Source organism: Ochotona princeps, chromosome 3 (assembly GCF_030435755.1).
Source record: "Ochotona princeps isolate mOchPri1 chromosome 3, mOchPri1.hap1, whole genome shotgun sequence".
Taxonomy (NCBI): Eukaryota; Metazoa; Chordata; class Mammalia; order Lagomorpha; family Ochotonidae; genus Ochotona; species Ochotona princeps.
The window spans coordinates 119,545,546-119,568,944 of NC_080834.1; the positions used below are offsets into that span (position 1 = coordinate 119,545,546).

Below are 23,399 nucleotides of genomic sequence, written 5' to 3' on the forward strand. Positions count from 1 at the left end.
GTAACATGATGGATGCATATACTAATACTACCTGGTGGCGATGATAGGTGAGCTATGTCCAAAACTGAAGACTAAATGATTCTGCAAAAGAATGAACTTTCCCAAATTTAGATATCATGTTTTAAATTTCCAGCACAGGTTTCTTCCTCTTGTCCCCCCAATTTTGATCTATAATTTTATTCGAGTACTGTGAAACACTTCAGATAATTAGAATGTTAGTTCTCATTAACATAATATTTATTGATGCTATTTATACAGTAAATTAGGTTGAATGTGAAGTTTTGGATAGCCTGACTCCACCATTTTCCTGCACACAAAAGTACTTTCTCATTTCAAAATGGGCATTTCTCTTTGGCATCCATTAGGTATTTGCCCAGATATCGCCTCCGTCAATTACTTAAAAATCAGCTTAGTTCCTTTTAAATAAAACTAAAAGTGATTTCATGGAAAGTGATTGCATGATTACCAAACACATCTGATGTTAAACGTCACTAAAGTGCTGCTTGGTCATCTCTGTCAGTTTGTGCTAGTAAGACAGAGAGGGTTAGGATTTCATAAATCCAAAGAGTCTCATCTGAACAGTCTGCATATAAAAGTTGTTTTTCAGCCTGGAGGAAGGGTATCCATGAAGCTGAGGACCTCTGCATTCTTGTCTTTGCTGGTCAGTAACAGCCATCTTTCCAGCTGTCATCTTTCATGCTGCTGTAGGTTTTAGGAGCTGGCAAGGATCTGTGAACAGGTTGTGCAAGCTTGCTGCGAGGCACTGGTATACCCCCAGCAGAAGGGGCACTGGGTCTGGGCAAGCCACTTCTCATTGCAGTCATTCCTGCAGGTCTGGTTAGAGTAGCACTGTTGATATTGCTGGGAGGGTTTGCTGGACCTGGGTTCTGATGCATGGGCGGCACAGGTGAGGAGGTGGTTTGTGTGAGCTGTGCTGTTTCTTGGCTACCAGGAGAGCCAATGCCATGGTTACTAAATGCTTTCACTGGCTGCCGAAGAGCCAAAGGAGACGGTGCTGAAGGGGAGCGAAATTCGCCTGGAGAAGGTATGGCTGAAGCCTGAGGTTGTATACGAGGTATTCCTCCATTTGGCACTTGAAAATTTGAGTCACTTCTGCTGCTTTTTACTGAATCAACTTGCGTATTAGATGTTCGGGACAGATTTGGAAGACTGCGTCTTAGTTTTTCTTCATTTTTAACATTGCTCGTCTGTAAATCTGTGGGATGATCTTGAAATGAAAGGCGAGGCTGCTGTAAGTGGCTAATCATAGGCTGTGGGGACACTCTAGTATATTCTATTCCCCGAGCAGGAGATCGTGAACGAGGTGAATTTCTGGGTGACTGCTTAGGTGATGGTCGAGGTGAATTGCGTGGTGATGCTGAAAACCTGTTAGCAGCAGGGTATACCGCATGATGCATATTGTCATCTTCATCATCTAAACTTTGTGCGTCAAGTTCCTGATCACTAAAAGTACCCCGTCTTGTAGAATTGCAAGATGAACCAGAACTACACCGAGATGTGGTGGCTGCATATTCCTGTTGGAGACTTTCTTCCTGCATTCGTGCTAAAATCTGCACATCTGTTACATCATTTAGCTTATAATTGGATCCAATGGAGTCTTCATCTAATTCTGAAGCACTTAACTCACTATCTATTGAGGACTGAGGACTGAGGGGAGGATTTCTGTCTGATGAGCTTTTCAAGTTACCTGAATTTCCAGGAAGTATGAGCTGTTTGACTATAGGAGGTCGCACTGGGGTTGAGGATGGAGAGTTGAAGCCACTGCTGTATGGGCTGCTTGCATTTGGACTGTAAGGGCTCGCATAACTCACAGAGTTGAAAGGATTATTATACAAATTCTGCCTCTTGAGAGCTGACATGGTTTGATCAAGTTTGTGGATCAAGTTTGTGTAAGTTGGCAAAAGAAATTGAGAAAAAGAATTGGGAAGGCTTGATGTTCAGGTTAATAAAATTTAAACTAATAGCCCCATTGTGCTGTGACTGAAGCCGTGGGAGTTTTCGTGGTAGTAGGGAGTCGTGCAGACAGGGCAAGCCGCCGGCCACAGCAGCTGGCAGCACTCTGTGTTTTGGTGTATAATGCAAGAAGGAAGTTGTAGCCTTGAATCCGAGAGCAATGGGGTGGGAGAGAAAGAACGGTGCCAGAATTATACATGACGAGGAACTAAAAGCTACTGCTTTTCAGAGGAAGATAAAAACATCTGCTTTGGGTGGGGTATCTCATGTAAATCTAAGTAATAAGAGAAAGAACTAGCTACTGTCTCTTCTTAAAACCACATATACTCAAAAAAACAGGTCTCAGTTTTCAGTGCAACATTTTAAAAAAAGATATATATATGCTGCAATCTAATAATTTAAAGGAATTTTAGCTATTCTGAAACACTCATTGCTTTTTAAGTTAGATTATCAATTTCAGAAGGAATATTCAGGTTATTTAACTTTGTTTTTAATGGCTGCATCAGAAAAAATGTCTATTTTTTTAATTAAAATATTTCATCACTTGTTAAAAACATATTTTGCATCTGGGTTTGGTAAAGTATTATTTTATCTGCTGTGTACTACCACAGACTATTGGCTTTTAGTTTCCTAAAGAGAAAAATGGCCTTTTTACTAGAAAGCCTTTGTGTGTTGCCAGTTTTTCTGTTTGGGAAAATCTAAGGATTTACTGTGGTTAGTGTTACAGAAGAAATGTGGATTTGATAAACTAGTGCCTATGATTTTAATTTATGTTTGATATATAGTAGTAAGGGTTTTATGAATGTTGATTATTTTGTGCCAACAGCCTAGAATTGTCACTTATATGTAAGTAGAAAGCTGTGAACTCTGCTTCCAAAGTTATTTAATTTTCTCAGTGTTTGAATGTTATTTTTTGTAAGTGTGTTAATAAAAGTGTAAAGAATTGGAAAAAATATAAATATTCTTAACTCAAGCATTTGCTGGATCATTTTTCTACAAAACTTGTTTGTATAATATAAAACACTCTCTGAAGAGTTGACTTTTTTCAGTTTTCATACCCTGGAAATCACATTTTGTAAACTGGGGACCATTCATAATTGTGTCAGAAGCTTTTTAAAATTATCTCAATACATCACTTTTTATATAAAAAGAAAAGGTTTTTTTGAAAGAGAATTAGATACATACATGGCCCCAGATGTTTGTATAACTCTAGAATGATCTAGACTATGTATGTTTAAATTAACTTTTTATTGAATGTACAGGTGTCCATATTTGACATTACGCATGGTCTTTATAGATCATATGAAGTTGATTCACAAACATTTCGATAGCTGAACTTGTATATGTGGTTGCCTCCTAATAAACAGCCTGACCATAATGTTTATTATTAAATTTACATTTGTTTTTTGAAGTGTTTTATTAATTTCCTTGTTTTCCCCAGTTGCCTATACTTGCTTTGAATAAACTGCTTGGTTTGTTGTTTGAACACACAAACCCAAAAACAAACAAACAAACAAACAAACAAACCAATATCTTGACAATAGGATGCTGGACTCCCTGCCATTGTCCGTGTCCACAATTATGGACATATGACTGTTTATGGAAAGCTCTACTGTAATAATAATACAGGGAACTCAGTTGGGGGGGGCTTAAGGAGGTGGAAAGAGAAAGCCTATGGCTTATGGAACTGTATCATAAAATGGTTATATTAATAGAATAGCAATAATAAAAGAATTTTATGAAAATTGCATTCAATATGATCTAGTGCTTTTAAGCTGATATTGATATAATCTGGATGTGTACTATTTAAATGTTTGGGGCAAGCTCATGAGGTTGAGTGAGGAATAAAATTTTCTATTTAAAATGTACAAGTAAATTTTTAAAAGTTTATTAATACATTAGTCAAAGGAACATAGTGAAACTAAGTGTAGGAAATATTTTTCAAGTTTTTTTTTCCTTGAAAAGGAATAAGATCAGTTTATCTTCAAAAATGTATCCTGCCACTTCATCTAGTAAAAACTATTATTTCTAAATTCTAAAATCATTTATGCTTATGGAAAAGCAATTTTGTGTTTTGGCTTGCACATTAATTTCATTTCACGGGATAGATTGCACTGAACAACATTCCCAACAATATAAAATGATTCAGTAATTTTGACTCAAAAGATTATTATGTGCCAATACAACAAGCCTCCCATTACTTCATCTTTTAAAGAAATAAAACAAGCTCAAGACACTTTTCTCTTTTCTTGTATGTGCTGATCATGTGTCTGCATGGAACTAAATTTCATCACACTTCCTTCACTGAGTTACTTGCTAAATGTGAGCAAAAAACTGAACTTCATCATAGCATTAAGATTCTTGCCTTGCATGCTCTGGGATCCCATATGGATGCCAGTTCTAATCCCAGTGGTCCTGCTTCCCATCCTGCTCCCTACCTGTGGCCTCAGAGAGCAGTAAAGGATGGTCCAAAGCCTTGGGATCCTGCATCCACGTGGGAGGCCTGAAACAGTCTTCTGGCTCCTGGCTTCAGATCAGTGCAGCTCTGGCCATTGCGGCCGCCTGGGGGAGTGAATCATCGGATGCAAGATCTTCCCCTCTGTCTCTCCTCCTCTCTGTATTCTGCTTTCCAATAAAAATAAAATAAATCTTTAAAAAAAAAGATTCTCACTGAAATTTTGGAACTTTTCAGTCCTAATTAATCCAGACATTGCTAGGCATTGTAGCTGACACATAATTAACAGAATTGGTTGAAAATGCATGTGTCCTCTGCAGACTGCAAACACAGAATGAGTCACTTAATGGTTTGATGCACTCTGAAAAAAAAAATCAAATGATTCCATTGCTGTGGAAACAAGTAAGATGACTACAGTGGCGATGTGTGAACACTTATGAGACCAGGGCTGTGTTTGTGCTTCTTCATGTACTGAAATGTTTTGCATGATAGTAGAGTGAAACAAGAGCTACGTGAAATGCTCAGGAGAGGACGCAGAACATAGCTTCTTATTTTAAAGATCTTAAAAGGAAGAATGTGTAAAGACAGTCACATGCCAGGCTGTTGAGCTCTGTTCTCTGATGTGCTTGTTGAAGGAATGTATACATAGCACAGTGCATCCCTCCAGGCAGGAGGTCTTTGGAAGACACACACAGAAGCAAGCTGGTAGTGCTGGCACAGGCTAAGCTGAGAGGTTATCATCACTACTCATTAAAGACATAGGACCTAGTTCTGGAACAGGAGAAATGGATGGGGGAGGAAAGTGGCAATGACATTGTAGGTGCTGTATTTTGACATCTTTTTAAGGCTTTACTTATTATAACAGAGCTACAGAGACGGGGAGTTTCCATCTACTGGGCACACTTTAGAGAGCCATGAGGGGAAGTACTTCACCCTGTCTGTGCCAGGAAATCCATTCAGATATCTCAACATGGTTAGTAGGGATCCAAATATTTGGGCTGTTTTTTCACGCTTTTCCCAGGTCACATAAACTGGGAACTGGATCACAAGTCCAGCAATCGGGGCAAAAACTCACACTCACTAGGGATATGAATGTGGCAGCTGTTTTAACTTTACTTACTGTGCCACAGTGCTGGCATTTTTGTTTATGGAAAATACAGGTGTAGCCCAATTTGCTCCTGTATAGTTTCCAAATAAACTTTCATTTCCTTACATCGATTTGGCCAGGTGCTGCAATACTGAGTGAGATTTCTATGTCTTTGAGTTTCTTTACTTGTTGCTGCTTCTCTTTTCAGAAAGTGGAGACTATCGAGTAAGGCACCTGAGCATAAACATGTGATTCACTAATTGGAAAATTGTGTTAGGTGATCATGGTTCATTAAAAAAAAAAATCCCTATTCCTTTATCAACTGTTGGAAATAGAAGCGTATGTCAAATCCCTTCTATCTGCTAACTGTACATTTCCACTTTACCTGATTCATCTAAGATAAAATTGAGATGTTAGCAAGGTTTTGGAAACTGATCTGGCATAATGAAGTTTAGCTTGACACTTTGTATAGTGATTCTTGGCATACTATTGGTTTTTAGGCTGAAAGCAGTTATGGAAGATAGTCCTCAGAAATTCTAAGCTTGAAAGCATTTCCTGATGATGCATCTTAAACATATCTTCTTGTTTTCAGTAGAAATTTGATTTAAATCAAATTTTTGTGACTATTCCGTTAATCTTGAGAATCACATAACTGGATTCCAGTTGCTGAAGCCCTGTTTTCTCTACAATTTCTTGCTTAATGTGCAAACTGGCAACAGAGGCAATTGCTCCCCTGATAAGTACTACCAGCACATGGAAAAACGCTCTCAGGTTTGCATCTTCTGTCCCTTCACAGTGCCTGCTCCTTAAGAGGAAGCCAATAAATTAGTGTCGACACTTTATGCTCTCAAGAGCAGTCTAATTCAGCTTGTTAATATGACACATTTTAAAATGCCCTGAGTGATGATTTGCACACTGAGCAAACTATTCATTCAGGAATGAAAGGCTCACACGCACCTGTTTAGCATTTGGTGAGTCTGTGCTACTAGGAAGGTGCTAATTACCACTGGGGTCTCTGAGATGACTGCAGCGCTGCCTTTGTCCTCCAGGAGCTCAGGATGATGGAGATGATAACGTTGTAAAGTATTGTAAAAAGTTATGAAATAGTACAATAGAGATGTGTGAAAATGTTATGGCATGCCAATTTCCATCTGGAAACTCAAATATTGTGGTGTTTTATTTATTCATTTACTTTTTTAAGTTGGAGGTAGTCTCAGAGGTCATGATACACACTTCTGAGAGAAATTAAAGAAAACTATCAGTAAAATGAATCACAGCATATGGCGTGAAGTAAGACATTATACTGCTTACTAGCTTAATAATAATTCCCATCAGAAGATCTTAGCACACGACATAGGTGATAGAGGGCTAATCTCCAGAATATACAAAGAGCTACAGAGAAACCAAAACACCAGAACAAACAAACTGCTCAAGAAATGGGCACGGGAAATGGGCAGACATTTCACAAAAGAACAAACACAAATGGCAAAAAAGCATATGAAAAAGTGCTCAGGTTCCCTGGCAATAAGGGAAATCCAAATGAAGACAACAATGAGGTACCACCTTACTCCAGTAAGGATGGCACACATACATAATACCACCAACACTTGCTGGCGAGGATGTGGGGAAAAGGGAACCCTTCTCCACTGCTGGTGGGACTGCAGACTTGTACAGCCCCTATGGGAATCAGTTTGGCGAACTCAAAATCAACATACCATATGACCCAGCAATAGCACTCCTAGGGATATATCCAAAACATCTCCTACACAAGAAACCAACATGCACGCCTATGTTCATAGCAGCACAATCTATGATCGCAAAAACCTGGAAGCAACCAAAATGCCCATCAATAGAAGACTGGATAAGAAAGCTATGGTTCATCTACTCCATGGAATACTACTCAGCTATTAAAAAAAAACGAAATGCAGTTCTTTGTGCTCAAATGGGCCCAACTGGAATCCATCATGCTAAGAGAAATGAACCAATCCCAAAAGGTTAAATACCACATGTTTGCCTTAATCTGAGATGAAAAGATGACAACTTGAAAGATAGTACCTGTATATTGTAATATTAGTGCAATCTCTAACAACCTGTATCCAATGCAATAAGATAACGCGATACAATCTATAAACCAATAATTAATGTCAGAATACTTAAGATCTACATCGAAAAACTGTAAAACCTACTATACCCTCAATATGCTATGTTAACCAGTAATGGGGAGGGAGTGCAGGGAAATCTTTCAGGACCATAAAAAGAGTGAGAAAAAAGTACAATATAGCCTATCAAGGTCAAATCTGGTAATTCATAGACAACAGACTCAAAGCGGCACTAAACAATAGCAAAACTACTATACCAATGCATGAGGGGGGGAACCAGGTGCGATCCTGACAACCTCTTAACAGGAGGTCATGTGCGTGGAGCAGGGGGGCACTCCAGAGTGGAGCAGGTGGTAAGGAGGAAGCTTGGATCCCAACCATGAAAACTCCCAGACCTTCACCACAAACTATTAATACGAGCAACAAGGACTATACCCCAACTGCCAAGGAGGCCATAGGGAATTGGATGCCCTCGGAGGCCGAGTACTCTGAGGTCACCCACCCCCAACCGGAGCTTCCCCAAGGGATGGAAGAAGTCCAAACACTACCGCACAGAAACCAACATCATCGGAAAGACAACCAGAAGCCCTGAGCGGTCCGCAGACACAGAAGAACAATAAATGTCCTTCGGGACTAGGGAGGAGAGCTTTCTCTGGTCCGAGCCTGGCTCCACCTCTGGACCCCTGCCCTCCCTCGCAATGACCATCGGGATCGCTTCGAAAACCCCTCACAGCAAACAAACAATCATACAAACTAAAAAAAAAAAAAAAAAAAACTCTAAAAAAAAAAAAAACCTAAAATAAATTAACAACAGAAAGTAGAACTTGAAATCTGACAGGAAAGAGCTGGCATGGATTGGCTCATGCCTCGCTGGGTGGGACACAAAGATTAGTTACTCCTCACCTTGGTGTTGAGGATTTTCCTGCACGCCCCCCCCCCAAAAAAATGTTCTGCACCTTAAATGTTGACAAATGTCTTGTTAGAGTTACAAGCCAGTCTAGATTATCCTAAAATCTTCCAAGATCAGCAAAATTTTACTTTAACACAACAAATGGCTAAATACTATAATGAAATAGACACGAAACAGCTGAATGGTACCTTATAGCCATTTTAAGGTATATAGCAGCCGGTCCTGTATATGAACTAAAATTGAAATGTCAATGAGCAAATCATAGGTTGTGGTTAGGACTTGTTTTTTTTTTTTTAACATACTGGTTATTCAAAACCATGTCAATTCCATAACGTTGCAAATTGCTGTTGATGTTATATTGGGACTCTTAATTTACTGGGATGATACTCTACCAGCTCTAACTTCAGACCAGAAAAGGTCTGCCCAAGAAACTGTTCAACCCATCTGGACAATAAGTAGCTGAACTCTATGCTTGGTATATGTTTGCAAGGAAAGAATCTTGATTGAATTTGAACTGTAATACTGCATCAAGGTGGAGAAATCCACCGGGGGGAGGGGAAGGGGAGGGATGGGGGGATTCCCAGAGCCTATGAAACTGTCACATAATGCAAAATAACTAATAAAAAAATAAATAAAAAAATAATAATTCCCATCCCTCCCATAAATGACTCTTCAGTATCTAGGACAATTAAGACTCTTTTTGACTTAGCTATTACTACCCACTGGTCATCAATATGTTGAACAGGAGTTTATATAACGTTGTGTGTGTGTTTTGCTTGTTTGCTTAAAAAAATTGTTTGAAATATAGAGTGAGACTCATACGTGGAAGGAGAGAGAGGAAAGAAAAGAAGAGGAGATTTCAGTTTGTTTGCTTGCTTCACAAATGACTCTAAAATTTGGGGCTGGGGAAGGCTGAAGCCAGATGCCATGAACTCCAACCTAGTCTCCCTCTTGGGTGGCAGGAACCCAGGTACCAGGTCCATGATCATCTGCCTCCCAGATGCCTTAACAGGGATGTAGATCAGAATTGAAGCACCTGGACTCGACATGAATGCCAATATGGGGATGAGATGGGCATTGGAAGCTGTGGTTTAACCCACTGCTCCACAATGCCAGCACCCCTGGTGTCTTATTCCTCGTTCATAACACGTATCTTCAGCTTTTACACCTTCTCTCTCCCTAAATAGCACTTTTTAAAAATTATTACTTTTTATCATTTTATTTGAGTAGGAAAACCCTAACCCTAACCGTGATAAGTTGTGGTACAGTGGAGTGCAGACCACAGGACCAACCCAGGCAAAGGTGGCTGAGCAGTGAAGGGAGCCGTGGGAAGTGTGTGCAATCAGGAAAAGGCTCTGAAGTTTCATGAAAAGAGGACCTGGGCAAATGGTTCTTCTCAATAGAGAAGCAATAGCAATTCAGTGAAGTAAAGGGAAGTGGCTGCTGAAATACAGCTAATAGTTGGCTGTGGGTGGGGCAACTATGAAAGAGCCTGAAAACATGGCGAATTCTGTTTATGACTTGTAGAGGTAAACGTGTATTAGGCTCTGTAATTGGTAGGTATCGTTAATAGACTAAAAGGTCACTTTTTTTTTTAAGCAAGTCTAGCTGGTTTGGCAAGTCCTATTTACTGGCCAGTGAAAAATACTTCCCTTAACAGGGATGTGACTTCAGAGGAACTCAAGCATCGAAGCGACGACAGATCAGAAACTGAATAATCAGAGGAAATATGACTCTACACATGCAGAGGACGTGGCTGGAATGGGGAACGGTCCTCCTGTAGATAATCAGGGACAAAAAACAAAGGTAAGACAATCCTAAGTCCTTGAGAACAAAGAGGCAGGAAGGGGCAGGGACTCCCAAGTTCTGTGAGTCTAGACCTGAGTCACCTGCCGCTCCACACACTTGTACGCTGAAGAAGGCAGCTGCTTTGACAATGTCAGAGGAGAGAGTTCAGCCTAGCAGAACCATGGTAGAGATGTGAAGAGCACTGGGAAGATGGAGCTAACCAATGGCGTGAGCTCAAACGTAATCCAATCATTTGCAAAACCAAGCAGGCAACAATTCTGAGATACTATAACTAACAGATATATTTGACCTTAGTTATACAATAACAATAAAGGAGTTGAAATGTAGAACTTACCAAATTTCAGAAGTCTCTTCTGTGTTTGGACAAAAAAATGCCATGGAGCGCCACTGTTTATTGTGCATTTTAATCTCCGTGTATTCTCTGTTGAACATGGATTGTTTTCACAAGCAGGCACACACTTCTGAAAGAAAAACCAAGCTAAGCACAGTTTCAACTGCTGCAGGTAGAAATGTAAGTAAAATAACCGTAATTTTGTCAGGCTGGAAAGAGTGTCTCTCATGGAAACTGCTTCTGAGAATCTGATACTCGGAGGGAAGTGATTCATTAAGTTTTTAAAATAATGTGTGGAAGCAATATGACAGAGTTGCTAAAGAGATGTTGGCTCTCCAAGGGTGTGCAGACAACAGGGGCCAGAGCCACTTTAAGTGTATCTTCGTTTGACTGCTTCTCCTATAGACAGAAGCTGTACCAGCATACTTTAATTTTTGCAGTCTCTCTTCAATGGGAAATCACACTTGTTGTGTTAAAACTAGTTTGTTTTATTGCTTTGGCACCTCTGTAGAGCCTGGTGATTTTATTTACTTTTGCTATTTATATATAGTTTGCTTTTTTTCCCCTAAATCAAAGGATGTGTTCTGAATGTGGTGGCTCAGGGACCCAATGGCTCATCTCCTCAGAGGTTTCTATAATTACCTGTGAATGTGCACTGGTTAACTACGCAGATTATAAACAAGGTTTACAATACAGAGCCCCTAAAAGTGGCCGTGTGCAGCAACATAATCAAATGAAATGCAATTATGAGTCAATCCATCTGTAATTTATCTATCTACTTGTGAGCTTTCTATCATCATCATCTGTCATCTCCATTTATCCATCTATCATTTATAGATATACTCTACTTTTTTTTTTTTTTGTAATCCAAGGGAATGGGAGCCTTTTTTCTTGCCAAGACTTTTGAATGTTTGTAACATCATATGTAATCCATACAAAATTATCAACTTAAAAATTGGCCTGCATGGGGCCAATGTTGTGGCATAGCGGCATCCCATAGAGGTCCCAGTCAGTTTATGTCCTTGATGCTCTACATCTGAGCCAGCTCCCTATTAATGGCCTCGGGAAGTGACAGAAGATGGCCTAAATGCCTGGGCCCTTCCACTCACATGGGAGACAAGGAGGAAACTTCTGGCTCCTAACGTCAGCTTGGCTTAACCCAGGCTTCTGTGACCAGCTGGGGAATTCACCAGAGGATGGGAGATTCACGGTCTCTCTCTGTTGTGTGTTTGTTTCTCTCTCTGTGTTTCTGTGTCTGCCTTGGTCTCTCCCTTTCTTTCAGATATGCTGTTTTTATTGGTTTAACTGTCAATGTGTAGATAGTCTTTTGCTCCTGAATTATTTTCATTTTCATTTTTCATGTTATGGTTCCTTAGGCATAGGGATTTCCCCTTCCATTCTCCTCCTTCCCCAACCCATCATGCTTTCCCCATATAGTTACAATAGTATGGTCCTTTGGTAATAGTTGTAAGTCCACCTTTCTCTTATTTAAGTGTATCATCACAATATAGGTATAGACATTGGTAGAAAGTCCAGTGTCCTATTGTCAAGATATACTGAGCAGTTTCATTGACCATCCTCTTTTTTTTGGGGGTGTGAAAATGCATACTGCACTATGTCTTTACTTCTAAGTGTGCTAGTCCCCACTATACAGTTCTTTTTTTAAAAAAATATTTATTTATTTTTATTGCAAAGTCAGATATACAGAGAGTAGGAGAGACAGAGAGGAAGATCTTTCATCCGATGATTTACTTCCCAAGTGACCACCACGGCCGGTGCTGTGCCTATCCGAAGTCAGGAGCCAGGAACTTCCTCCAGGTCTCCCACGTAGGTGCAGGGTCCCAAGGCTTGGTGCCGTCCTCAACTGCCTTCCCAGGCCACAAGCATGGAGCTGGATGGGAAGTGGGTCTTTGGGCATTAGAACCTATGCCCATATGGGATCCCGGTGTGTCCAAGGCGAGGACTTTAGCTGCTAGGCCACCGTGCCGGGCACTGTACAGTTCCTTTTGATGAATATATGCATGTACATGTTTGCCTGTATATCTAATGATCTTGTATTTTACATGTGGTTGCCTTATATCAGAGAGAACATCTCATCTTTGTCCTTCAGGAGTGACTTATTCACTCAAGATAATGTTCTCTGGTAGGGCTCATTTTCTTGCAAAGGTTAAAATGTCAACCCTTTTAATGGCTGAGTAGCATTGCCTGAAGTTGATGTGCCAGATTTTTTTTTTCCCCTGATGTCTAGGGAGCTTGAGCATTCTTTTCATATGTCTATTAGCAATTGGATTTTTTTCTTTTGAAAAATGTAAACATGGAGGAATCATAATTCCAAACATCAAAACACACTGCAGGGAGGTAGTAATCAAAACAGTCTGGTATTGCAGAGATAAGAACAATGGAATGGAATAGTAACCTCAGAAGGGAGCCCACAAACATACAGTCACTAGTCTTCAACAAAAGAACTGAAATAACCCATTTGTTGAAGATTGCTCTCGTCAACAGATGCTGAAGGTATGATTGGATAGCAGTCTACAGAAGCAGACAGCAAGGCCACCACTTACTATGTACAAAAATCACCTCCAAATGGACCAAAGACCTGAATCAGTACCCAGAAACCATCAAAATACTAGAGAAAAATATAAAAAGCACTGTGCAAGATGTAGGCATTTGTAAAGCTTTTTAGGAAAATCACCAAAAGTATAGGCAGGCAAAGACAAAATAAGCAATTTGGATTATATCAAACTAAGATGCTTCTGTACAGCAAAGGAAACAAGCAACAATTTGAAGAAACAAAAAAAAAAATGGGAGAAAATTTTTGCACATTACACAACAGATGTAAGAAAAAATATCCAGGATTTACAAACAACTTCAGAAAATCAACCGCTGTAAAACGAGTAACTGTGCTTGTGTGTCTCTCTTTGTATAACTGACTTTCAAATAATAAATCTTTAACTATATTCTGCTATTGATATATTAACTTACAGACATGACTATGTTTGTCATACCAAGGACACACTAAATGTTTCCACAGCTCTTATGTGGACCACTGGTCAGTTGTTTCCTATCCCTAGTAGAGTTGATGAGATTTTAGCTGTCAGTCCCCCGGGTAAAGTAGGAATAAACAACGTATAGAGTCTTAGTCTTAGTTGCAGAGTGTTGTAGTCTTACGGAACATTGCTTTTTTTTTTTTTTCTGCCTTCAAAAATGTGGTCCTTTTTCTTTCCTGGGTAGAGTGCCATCCTGTATTTCACGTTCCCGCATAAGCACTCTATGAACACTGTTATTTCATTCTTTCAAATAATTCCTGTCTCAAATTGGTCTGACTGTATATGTAATTATATTGGAATTTTGATTATTCTCTAAACTTTTAACTAAAGGTTTATGCCCTAATTTTATAATTTTCTAAGTGAAAAACTAAAACAAAATATTTATCTTCTCTCTAGCCTAGTTTCCTGACCTTCTACATGAAGCAGATCTTAAATGAATATAAGTTGAAGACTAACAAAAGGATAAAATTAAATGAGATGGGAGTACCACATGCTGTTCATGCACACAGCGCATCACCAACTAGAAAGCGAATTCAGGCTCTTTCTTTCTTTCTTTCTTTCTTTGTTTCTTTCTTTCTTTCTTTCTTATTTGTATATAATATCTGCTAATTGTCATGAACTATTCAAGGGCTGGAATTGTGGCTTAGCACATGAAGCCATGGGCTGTGTCATTAACATCGAAATGGGCAGAAGTAAATATGACTGCTGCACTTCCAAGCTACTGCTCTGCTAATATGCCTGGGATCTTATGCTTAGGGCCCTGTATCCATGTGACAGACCTAGAAGAAGCTACTGGCTCCTGGCTTTGGTCTGTACCAGTTCTGGCCATTGTGACCATATAGAGAATGAGCCAGAGAATGAAACAGCTCCGTTTCTCTGTGTCTTCCTGCCACCTCTATTTATTATTTTGTTTTCCATATTTTATTTTCTATATTATTTGTATATTTCATTTTCTTATTTTATTTTATTTTCAAATAGATAAAAAATAAATCTTCTTGACAAAAATATGGGCATTCTTCTGGTTCCTATTCATCGTCCAACATTCAATGTGGGTGTCACTTCTTGGAAGCCCTCCTTGATTTCTTCAGCCTTGGATTTCCTCTACAATCAGAGCATACTGCATGTTGCCAATTGTCTGGCTACATTGCCTATGTAAATAGTCCACTCTTCTGAAGAGCGAGGAGCTTCTTCTTAGATCAATTTAGATTTCTTCTCATTTTATCTGACAAGCAGAAGAACAGAGATAAAGGGACAGAAGATCTTACATTCTCTGAATCAATCCTCAGATACATACCGTATCCAGGGCTGCACCAGGATGAAAGAAGGGATGGGAACTCCTAGAGGGAGTCCACATGGGCAACTGAAACCTGAGTAGTGGGACTATCACATGCCACCTTCCATGATAAGCATTAGCAGAAAGCTGAAGTGGAGTGCATTAACCAGCAATTGGACCAGGCAGTGTGTTCTGGGATCCCACACTGTAGCTTAACCATTGCACCTAATGTCCATCCTAAGAGCCTCTCAGCAACACAGTTCTCTGTCCTTGTGTCCCTGGTTGGGAGCTCACATCAGGAGACACAGGTGTATAATCAATCACGGTTGAAGAAGTAAAGAAATGTGAATAGCTGAAGAATCATGGGAAATGAGTGCGGCCAATGGGCAAAGCTTCCTGCCACAATGACTGGTTGCCAAGAGTGAAGTTTGGCATTAACTCAGCCAATACAAGGTTGGCATTTTACTGATTCAGTCTATGCCATATTCCATACTCTCAGGTGTGTTTAAAAGCCCCTCACACACCAACAATGGCTTATTGGGGAGTTTTCTAAATGGCTTTGGGAATTTAGAGGAAGTGTCAGCTTGTTTATTTATTGTGGCCACTGGTTTACATAACATATAAATACAGCGAAGATTAAAATGGCCTTGTATCTGTATGCACACGGTGAATGACCTGTAAAATATCTTGCATTTTGAAATATGCATCTCTTTAGTGCTAGTCAGTGAGTGATAACACAGTAACCAGGGATTCAATTGCTAAGTGTGGGATTACAGGCAGAGAAGTAAAAAATTGGAATGGGCCAAAATTTATATGAAGTGGAAAGTGTGGCTGGCACCAGAAATAAATAAGGAGTTATAGATAAAGAGGGCATTATTTTACTATCTGACACAAGCATCCGGGGGAAGTCACAAATGAACCACCTCAGCTTCCTGTGTCACCGGATGGCTGTGTAGACCACATTTCAGCAAAGCAGTTGGAAAAAGCAAAGCTGAACTGATTTAGGAGCAAAAAAAAGGGGCATCCCTGTGGGCTCTTATCACTAAACACAGAATGGTTTCCTGAAACTTGGAATTGCACTGAACCAACCTTTATGAGTTTCTACCGATGTTATTTGAATTAAAACACACTTTTGATCCTCACTTTCATGTCTTCCTGCAAACCTGATATTCCTGTTTTTCTTCTTTTCCATAGCTCTGGAAGGTTCTGTGGTAACATCTTGCATATTTGAGTAAGTAGGTCCTCCTGTGTTTTCTGCTGTGGGCAGGGCCCGTGGTGTTCTATTTTTAAATATTTATTTACTTGTTTGATAGACGGGCTGATTTAATGAGAAGGAATGGCAGACAGAAGAGAGAGGGGGAGGAGTTAGGTAAATGGGGATACAGACACAGAAGTATGTATCTCCCAGACACTGGTTTGCTACCAAAATAGTTGTGATATCTGGAGGTGGACCAAGTGGAAGGCAGGAGCCATGACCTCCATTCAGGTCTCCCACATAGGTAACAGGGACCCAAGCGTGGAACCAAACTGAAAAAAAAAAATTTTCCCTTAATATTTATAAGATTAAGGAATGGACCTACCCTTATTGGATTCTTTCTTCTCTATTAGCCTCTCCTAGGTTAGGGTTCATTGTATCTCTGAGGTAAAGTCATGAAAAATCACCTAGAAGAGTCTCTTTCTACCTGTGTTAGCGACTGTGCAGGCCATGTTACACAGACAGAGGCAAAGAGATGGAATAGCCTGACTGAGAGCAGGCCTGATCCACCTACTGAGAACATGGAATTTTCAGCGCCATTCCTTTGCTGCAGGAACGTGTCCTTGGTGGTGGCCTTCACGCCTTCCATGATGTAACTCTGGTATTTGGAACAGGTAGCCACGTGGGCCCGGATCTTTGCAAGGAAGAAATTCTTACGGCAGCCATGGTAGGAAGTCTCTGTGCTCTCGATCTGTCGCTCAAGCTCCACAGCTGGGACGCCAGGGGTCAGAGGGCCAGAGCGTTGTGACACACCCCACAGACGGGCTTCTTCGGCTTCAGGCACTCCTGCAGGCATGCAGAGCAAAGGACGTGTCCGCAGGGCACCTGCATCGGCTTGTGGTAAACCTCTAAGCACACGGGACAGGTGAAGGGGCTCAAGGGGTCGGTCTCCGCCAGGGACCTGCCGGCTGCGAGGGGTCCCCGCGGTTCTGCTGCTGAACTGCCATCTTGCAGCCTCTGGGCTCTGCTCTGAGTGGTGGCGGGAAGGAGGAGCCCGGGGCAGGGGCGGGTCCAGGCGCACACAGGCGCAGGACACGCGCAGGCGGGGCTTGCAGCTGCATGAGGCTGGGGGCGGGCTCGCCACTGCTCATTTTTTTTTTTTTTTTAATAACAACGAATGTATTTAAAAACAGACTTCCAGTTGGCATTTTCAGTGACATAGGTAACAATGGACTCCGGCCCTCTCGACTGTGTTTCTTTTGCTTCTGGGGTCCTCTTGCAGCTTTACTTCTTGAAACTCGGGCGGCAGCACCAGACAGGAAATCCCCAAAGGAGAGGTATTAGTAAACCATTTGCTGGTCTATTTGGAGTTCTGTTCCCAAATGTCCACAATGTCCAGGACCAGGCCTTAGCTGGAGCTGTTGGATGGGAGCTGAAAACGCAATGCAGGTACCCTCTTGAGCCTTCCTGATTGCTTCCCCAGCTCTAAACTGGGAAGAGTCGGAGCTAGAGGCTAGAGCCAGAGGCAGGAAGCAAAGACAGATACTCCAGGGTGGAAATGAACAGCCTAAATATTCGGCAAAGTACCAATTCCCACATCCACTTATACCTTCAATGGTAGACTAGATCAAAAAGTGCCATTCAATATTTCTCTACATCCTTATATTATTTGTTCAACTATATATTTTTCACCATGTATTTATTTTGGAAAGCATCTTCTGTAGCTGCAGCTGGGCCCTGCCAAAGCCAGAGGCAGCAGATTTTTATTGCACATTGGTCCAGGGGCTCAAAGACTTGGATCATCTTCCATTGCTTCCCTCTCAGGGGTCTTCTGTCCAGCAGGCCCCGAGATCACAGAAGGATAAGGCAACAGTGCTTTTCTGCAGCAGAAACACTGGAGACAAACTGGTGGTGAAGGATGTCCATTTATCTGAGAGAAGTCACAAGCTCATGTAGGAGAAAGGGGCAGTCAGAAGGGCAGTCCGGACAGTACTTCAACCTGACAACGACACTGTGACTGGCTAACAGATATGTCCATCTCTCTGGACCCTCCAATGGAATTTTAAGTTAGGAAGCACAGGAAGCTGTGTCTCAGGACAGACACCTTAGCTACTGAAAAGCAGGATGAACGTAACATTTGACTTCCTAGAGTTGTTGACAAAGGAAGTCCTAGCAGAATAGGGAAGAGAGACTTGGGTGCAGCCCATCATTCTTGCTGCATGCCCAATGAACAGGCCATGATTGTGTTTGTTATCCAAGAGCACAGTGTGTCACGTGCCTGTGTCCTTCCATGTTGGCTAGATAGGTGGAGACCCAGGGTGATGTGCAGGGCCCGGCCCCTAAGGGTTAACCTCACCAGATAGGCCTGCTGCACTAATCTTGCTTTTTCTTATACCAGTTGCACTTGAGAAACCTTGAGAAACTGCGGGCTGATCAACAGGGCACCACGTCCCCCCCGCATGACTGATGGGTTCATGTTGGCCTAACCGCAAGCTTCCTGATACATGCGAGACATACAATGGCCAAAGAGCTGGGAAAAACTCCCCAAGAGGAACTAGTCAGGGTTTATTAAGACAGCCTGGATTTCCAATAAATGGCATTCTTACACGAATGACCCAGTGTGTGTGTGTGTGTGTGTGTGTGTGTGTGTATGTGTGTGTGTGTGTGTGTGTGTGTGTGTGAGAGAGAGAGAGAGAGAGAGATTTTATTTCCTTTTCTTTTTTTATTTTTAACCCTAGTCCCTCTGCTCGGCTCGGGGTACATGGTGACGTAGGCGTTGCCGACATCTGGATGTCCTACACTTCCCAAGACGCATTAGCATGGGACGGGTTCAAACGTGGATCAGCCATTCTATGAAGTCATGCCTATAGGGAATTCCAGAGTCTCAGGTGACAGCTTGACTAGCTATGCCACAGTGCTTGATTAGGGTTAGGGTTGATCATCTAGATAATATTTTTAGACAGTATTCTTCTTTTCTTTATTGGGTTCTGAATTAATGAGTTGAAGTGGAGGAGAGGACATTTCTAAAATGGTTAGAATGTAAGCCTGATCCTGAGGGACATGATAGCAGTATGTCCTGGGAGTGCAACCAGTAACTCGTGAAGGAAGGTGCAGCTGGAAGGAGGTGGAACTGACCAGCTGAAGAGATAGGAAAGCTCTCCTGCATTAGAGAGCCAAGCTCTGTGATGACTCATTTTGTTTTATCAGAAATAGGAGTCTTCAGGACCACCACAAAAGGGTAAACTGCCACCTTCAATGCCAGCATCAGCTTGACACACTTGTTTGAGTCCAGGCTCCTCCACTTCCAATTCAACTCCTTGCTAATGTGCTGAGAAAGCAGCAGACGATGGTCCACGTGTTTGCATGCCTCCATTCGCCTGGGATGCCTACAAAACTCATGTTTTTTGGTCTTCAGTCTAGCCCAACTACTGCCTTCAGAGTCAGGGAGGCAGCCATTCGATACATTCTCTCTCTCTGTAATTGAGGTTTCTAAAATAAATAAAATCTTAAAAAAGAAGTCTTCATTAGTGTGCCTTGTTATTTACTTAACCATGTGTACTCTCCACTGGCAATATTTTAAAATTCATATTTTAATTAAAATGTGATAATACTTCTGTTTTTATAATATTTCTTGTATTGAGTCATTTCAGTTTCCACATGAGCAACAAAGCCCTTCCATGGCCAATGTCCCATTATTATTTTCTATCCGTTGTCCCTTTTCCATTGCACTTGATTGTTAACATCATGTGGAAATGTAGGTTCAGACATAATAGCTAAATTTCTACAAAATTCTGGATTAAAGCATCTTGATTCTCCAGTGGCTCCACTCAGTGTTTATTACATAAATATTACTTGAAGTTCACAAATTGGACCACCTGTTCTGACTGTAAACTACCCCTGCTATTGGGGTCCTCATTGTCCTAGATCGAAAATACAGTGAGAATTATGTATTTAAGAGTAAGAAACAGTTTGGGGTAGCATGTGTTTAAGATGCTCTTTGGACACTCCCATTCCAGTTTGGAGTGTCTGGATTGGAGTCCCAGCTCAGCTCCAGTTTCAGTTTCCTGTTAATGTAAATCTCGTAAAATAGCTGTGAAGCCTCTGGCAGTTAAGTCCTTCACCCATGTGAAGACCTTGGTTGAGTCCTGATTCCTGCTTGGCCTGGTCCAGCCCTAGCTGTTGTGAATGTCTGGGGAATATCTCCTATCTCTGCCTTTCCCACAAGTCATAATAAAAACAATCAGTAGATGCCTAGCTTTCTGACAGGTGACATTCAAAATGGATTCAACATTCGCTTGCTAATTGCTCTAAGTATGATGTTGAATGCAAATTAGGACACAATGCAGATACGCAAGCAACAGTGACTAGCAGAAAGGAGCTCCCATTGGATGGCTCTGGCAACCTGTGCTTTGATCCACCAACAGCTCCAGCAGGTCCTTTCAGCAGCTGTAAGTTCCCACATAACTTAAGACCACAGACTGGTCTTACCCTTATAACAGCTCAGTGTGTACCATACACACTAGCAATGTACCACAATGAAGTAAGTTCTCTGGAATATGATTGGCTTGTTTAACCCATGTTTATGCTCCAATGGAAATGTGGTCTGGCGATCTTACATTTTACATGTTAAACATCTTAATTAATGCTAAAATGAGTCTTTAGGCATAGAGTATATGACAAAATTATGTCTGTACAAATTCTGTTGAGAGGGAAAGGAGGATTGTTGGAGGGAACTAGTATTGTCTTCTTGGAACTGAACCTATAGAACATATAAAACATTCTTTTTTATATTAATTTAAAAGTGAAAAAAATAGCAAAAACAGAGAAGATAGGATGGTGGAGGCTGAGGTTGGTGGAATTGCTCCTTGACCCCTCCTGAACCTTTTCTTCTTTAATTTCCTTGCAAGCTAAGGACTACAGTCACTCCCCATTGTTTCCATAACGTGGAAATCTGAGGAATATGTACTTTAGTGGTGTCTGTTACTTGCTGGTTTCCTAGAAAGGGCTGATACCTAGTAAGATGCTGTTGCATCCAGATATCGTGGAGTTAGGTGTTTGGCAAAGTGGTTAGAGCATCACCTGAAATCCCAAAAATCTCATACTGGAATCCCTACATCCAGTCCCCAATTCCAGCTTCCTGCCAGGACAGATCCTGGAAGGCAGCAGATGATGGCTTAAGTGCCTTAGGGAGTCATCACCCCAGCAGAATTGTAGAATGTTAGTGCAAGGAAGCTGAAGGAACAGGAATCACACTCGTGCAAGCAGGCCTAGGGAGGGCTGATGGCAGTTGACAGCAGGTCCATCATGTCAGGAAAGAAGTGTTAAGTTGCTTTTCTTGATATTCATGAATCAGTGCCACTTAGGGGAGTACTAGGCAGGGCTTTGGGGTTATAGACATTGCACATGGTGGACAACACTTCATATTCCTGCACCCCAAACTCACCCTCAGCAGGAAGCCAAAAATTCTTTAAAATGTGAAGAGTAGGCATTTACACAAATTCAGGGATCAGACTGAACACAGGGTATTTCTCAACTCTTGGGAGTTAACTACCAGGCTCACGTGGAAGCAAGTGTACCTCATGTGGTTCTGGCTTATTTCAGTATTTTTTCAGACATTTGATATGTTGTTTGACTTTTTATTACCAGTCTGTTTTCTGTCACTTTAAATGAATTTTATGCCAATTTGAGTTGGTTAATTCAATTGAAATGCTTGTTAATAGATATATCCACTCATTCACCCAATACACATTTGTTATTGGTGCAAATGTGTGCAATGTGACCTTCAGCAGCACTCAGGAGGCTGCACAGCAGATTGAATGAGGGAGAAAGGCCAAGCATTGAAGAAGCCTGTGGGGGCACTTAGCCTGAATGCCTGCTCCCTACCCCATCCTACCTGCCAGCTACAAGTCCAAAGGCTGATGTGTAATGTCAGTGTGATGGCAATATGTGCCAGCATTATTGAAGAATGTCATAGGGTGGGACACACTGAATGTGGCTGGTGTCCTTATAAGCAGCTAGGAACTGGTTGATCCCTATTGTCCATTCAAGTGATAAGAAGGACAGGTGAGTGTTGGTACTTAGTGAGAGGTATCATGACTGGATGTGTCAGCATCTTGCATTGCACCTTGGTGAAGAGCATTTGCCTGCTTGCTGTAATGGGAACAGTGAGAACACATATTTACACTTATTAGCAAACTTATTAACAAAATGAAGTCATTCTAAGGTTCATGCAATATGTGTGTAGGTTCTAAGTCTGAAGGAGTGCTGAGAGCCCCATTTTCCAATTGCCTTTCTTTAATGAAATGAAAAAGAAAGCGCATTTCTGCAGCTGAGTTTCCTTTAAACCAAACAACAGTGGTTATAAAATCCAAGTGATTCTCATCTTAGCATAAATGTTTCTCCCTTGCTTTGACCGAATTGTGGATGGTGAAGTTTTACCAGCAGGATGCTTTCAGTAGTATCATGTTGGAGCCAACGCTGAAAGGAAAAGCGTGTGTTGACACCTGAGAAGTGGAAGGCAGGATGAGGATGAGGATGTGCAGGCTGGTATATGTGGAGTGCTCCTGGCAGCAGGAGAAGCCAAGGCTCCAGCCAGATAGATATTTCAAAGTTTTCCCAGGTTTGGCCCTGCATAGTTTTATTAGCATTCTGAATTTCAGTAACATTCTCATAAGCCATCCCTCTTTAGGATGGAAAATTACAGGCACGGGTGTGAGTGGTGGTGCTATTAGGTTGGTGAGCTTTTCTTCCCAGCAGCAGACTATCACAATGTGAATTTGACCAGTTCCTGACGTCAAGCATTCTCACAGCGAAGCTCACTGAGCAGCTGTTCCCCTCTTTCACAACAGATATACTACTTTTGGACTCGGCAAGGTTTCGTGGACAAGGTTTCCCTACAGGTTCGGATAGTTTAACCATGTGGACATGTGTCCTGGTTGCTTCTCAAGAGCTCCTTTTGTAAGCATGATTCAGCAGGTGTCGGAGAGCCTGTGTCTTGCCCATTGAAGCACTAAAAAGAGCTTATCTAAAGTGATTTTGATACACAGTGCAAATTAACAAAATCATCTAATGTGTTGCAGTGGCTGTTCTTGGCAATCGATCAGTTCATTTATTTAACTCATTGGTTTATACAGACCATCCGTGGGTATTAACTGAGTCTTTGTTGCACTGATGCTCCTTCTCTTTTATTCTACATAATTTATGTTAATAGCTTATT

At 41.2% G+C, this 23,399-nt stretch overlaps 1 protein-coding gene and 1 pseudogene across 1 annotated transcript; both read right to left on the reverse strand.

Moving 5' to 3' along the window:
* Positions 1-642: 642 nt before the first annotated feature.
* On the reverse strand, positions 643-10,766 carry LOC101530501 (SLAIN motif-containing protein 2-like). Its single transcript, XM_058661357.1, has 2 exons — positions 10,669-10,766; positions 643-1,950 (listed from the first exon to the last, which is right to left on the reverse strand). The coding sequence occupies exons 1-2, from the start codon at positions 10,764-10,766 to the stop codon at positions 663-665; spliced, it is 1,386 nt and encodes a 461-aa protein (XP_058517340.1). The 3' UTR covers positions 643-662.
* A 3,978-nt stretch (positions 10,767-14,744) lies between these two features.
* On the reverse strand, positions 14,745-17,190 carry LOC131479874 (E3 ubiquitin-protein ligase RNF114-like; annotated as a pseudogene).
* Positions 17,191-23,399: the final 6,209 nt, after the last annotated feature.

Coding starts and splice junctions, on each gene's coding strand:
- LOC101530501 (XM_058661357.1), bottom strand. CDS start 10,766: ATGTTCAACAGAGAATACACGGAGATTAAAATGCACAATAAACAGTGG. Junction 1,951..10,668: donor GAAGAGACTTCTGAAATTTG/GTAAGTTCTACA, acceptor CTGAACATCAAG/CCTTCCCAATTCTTTTTCTC.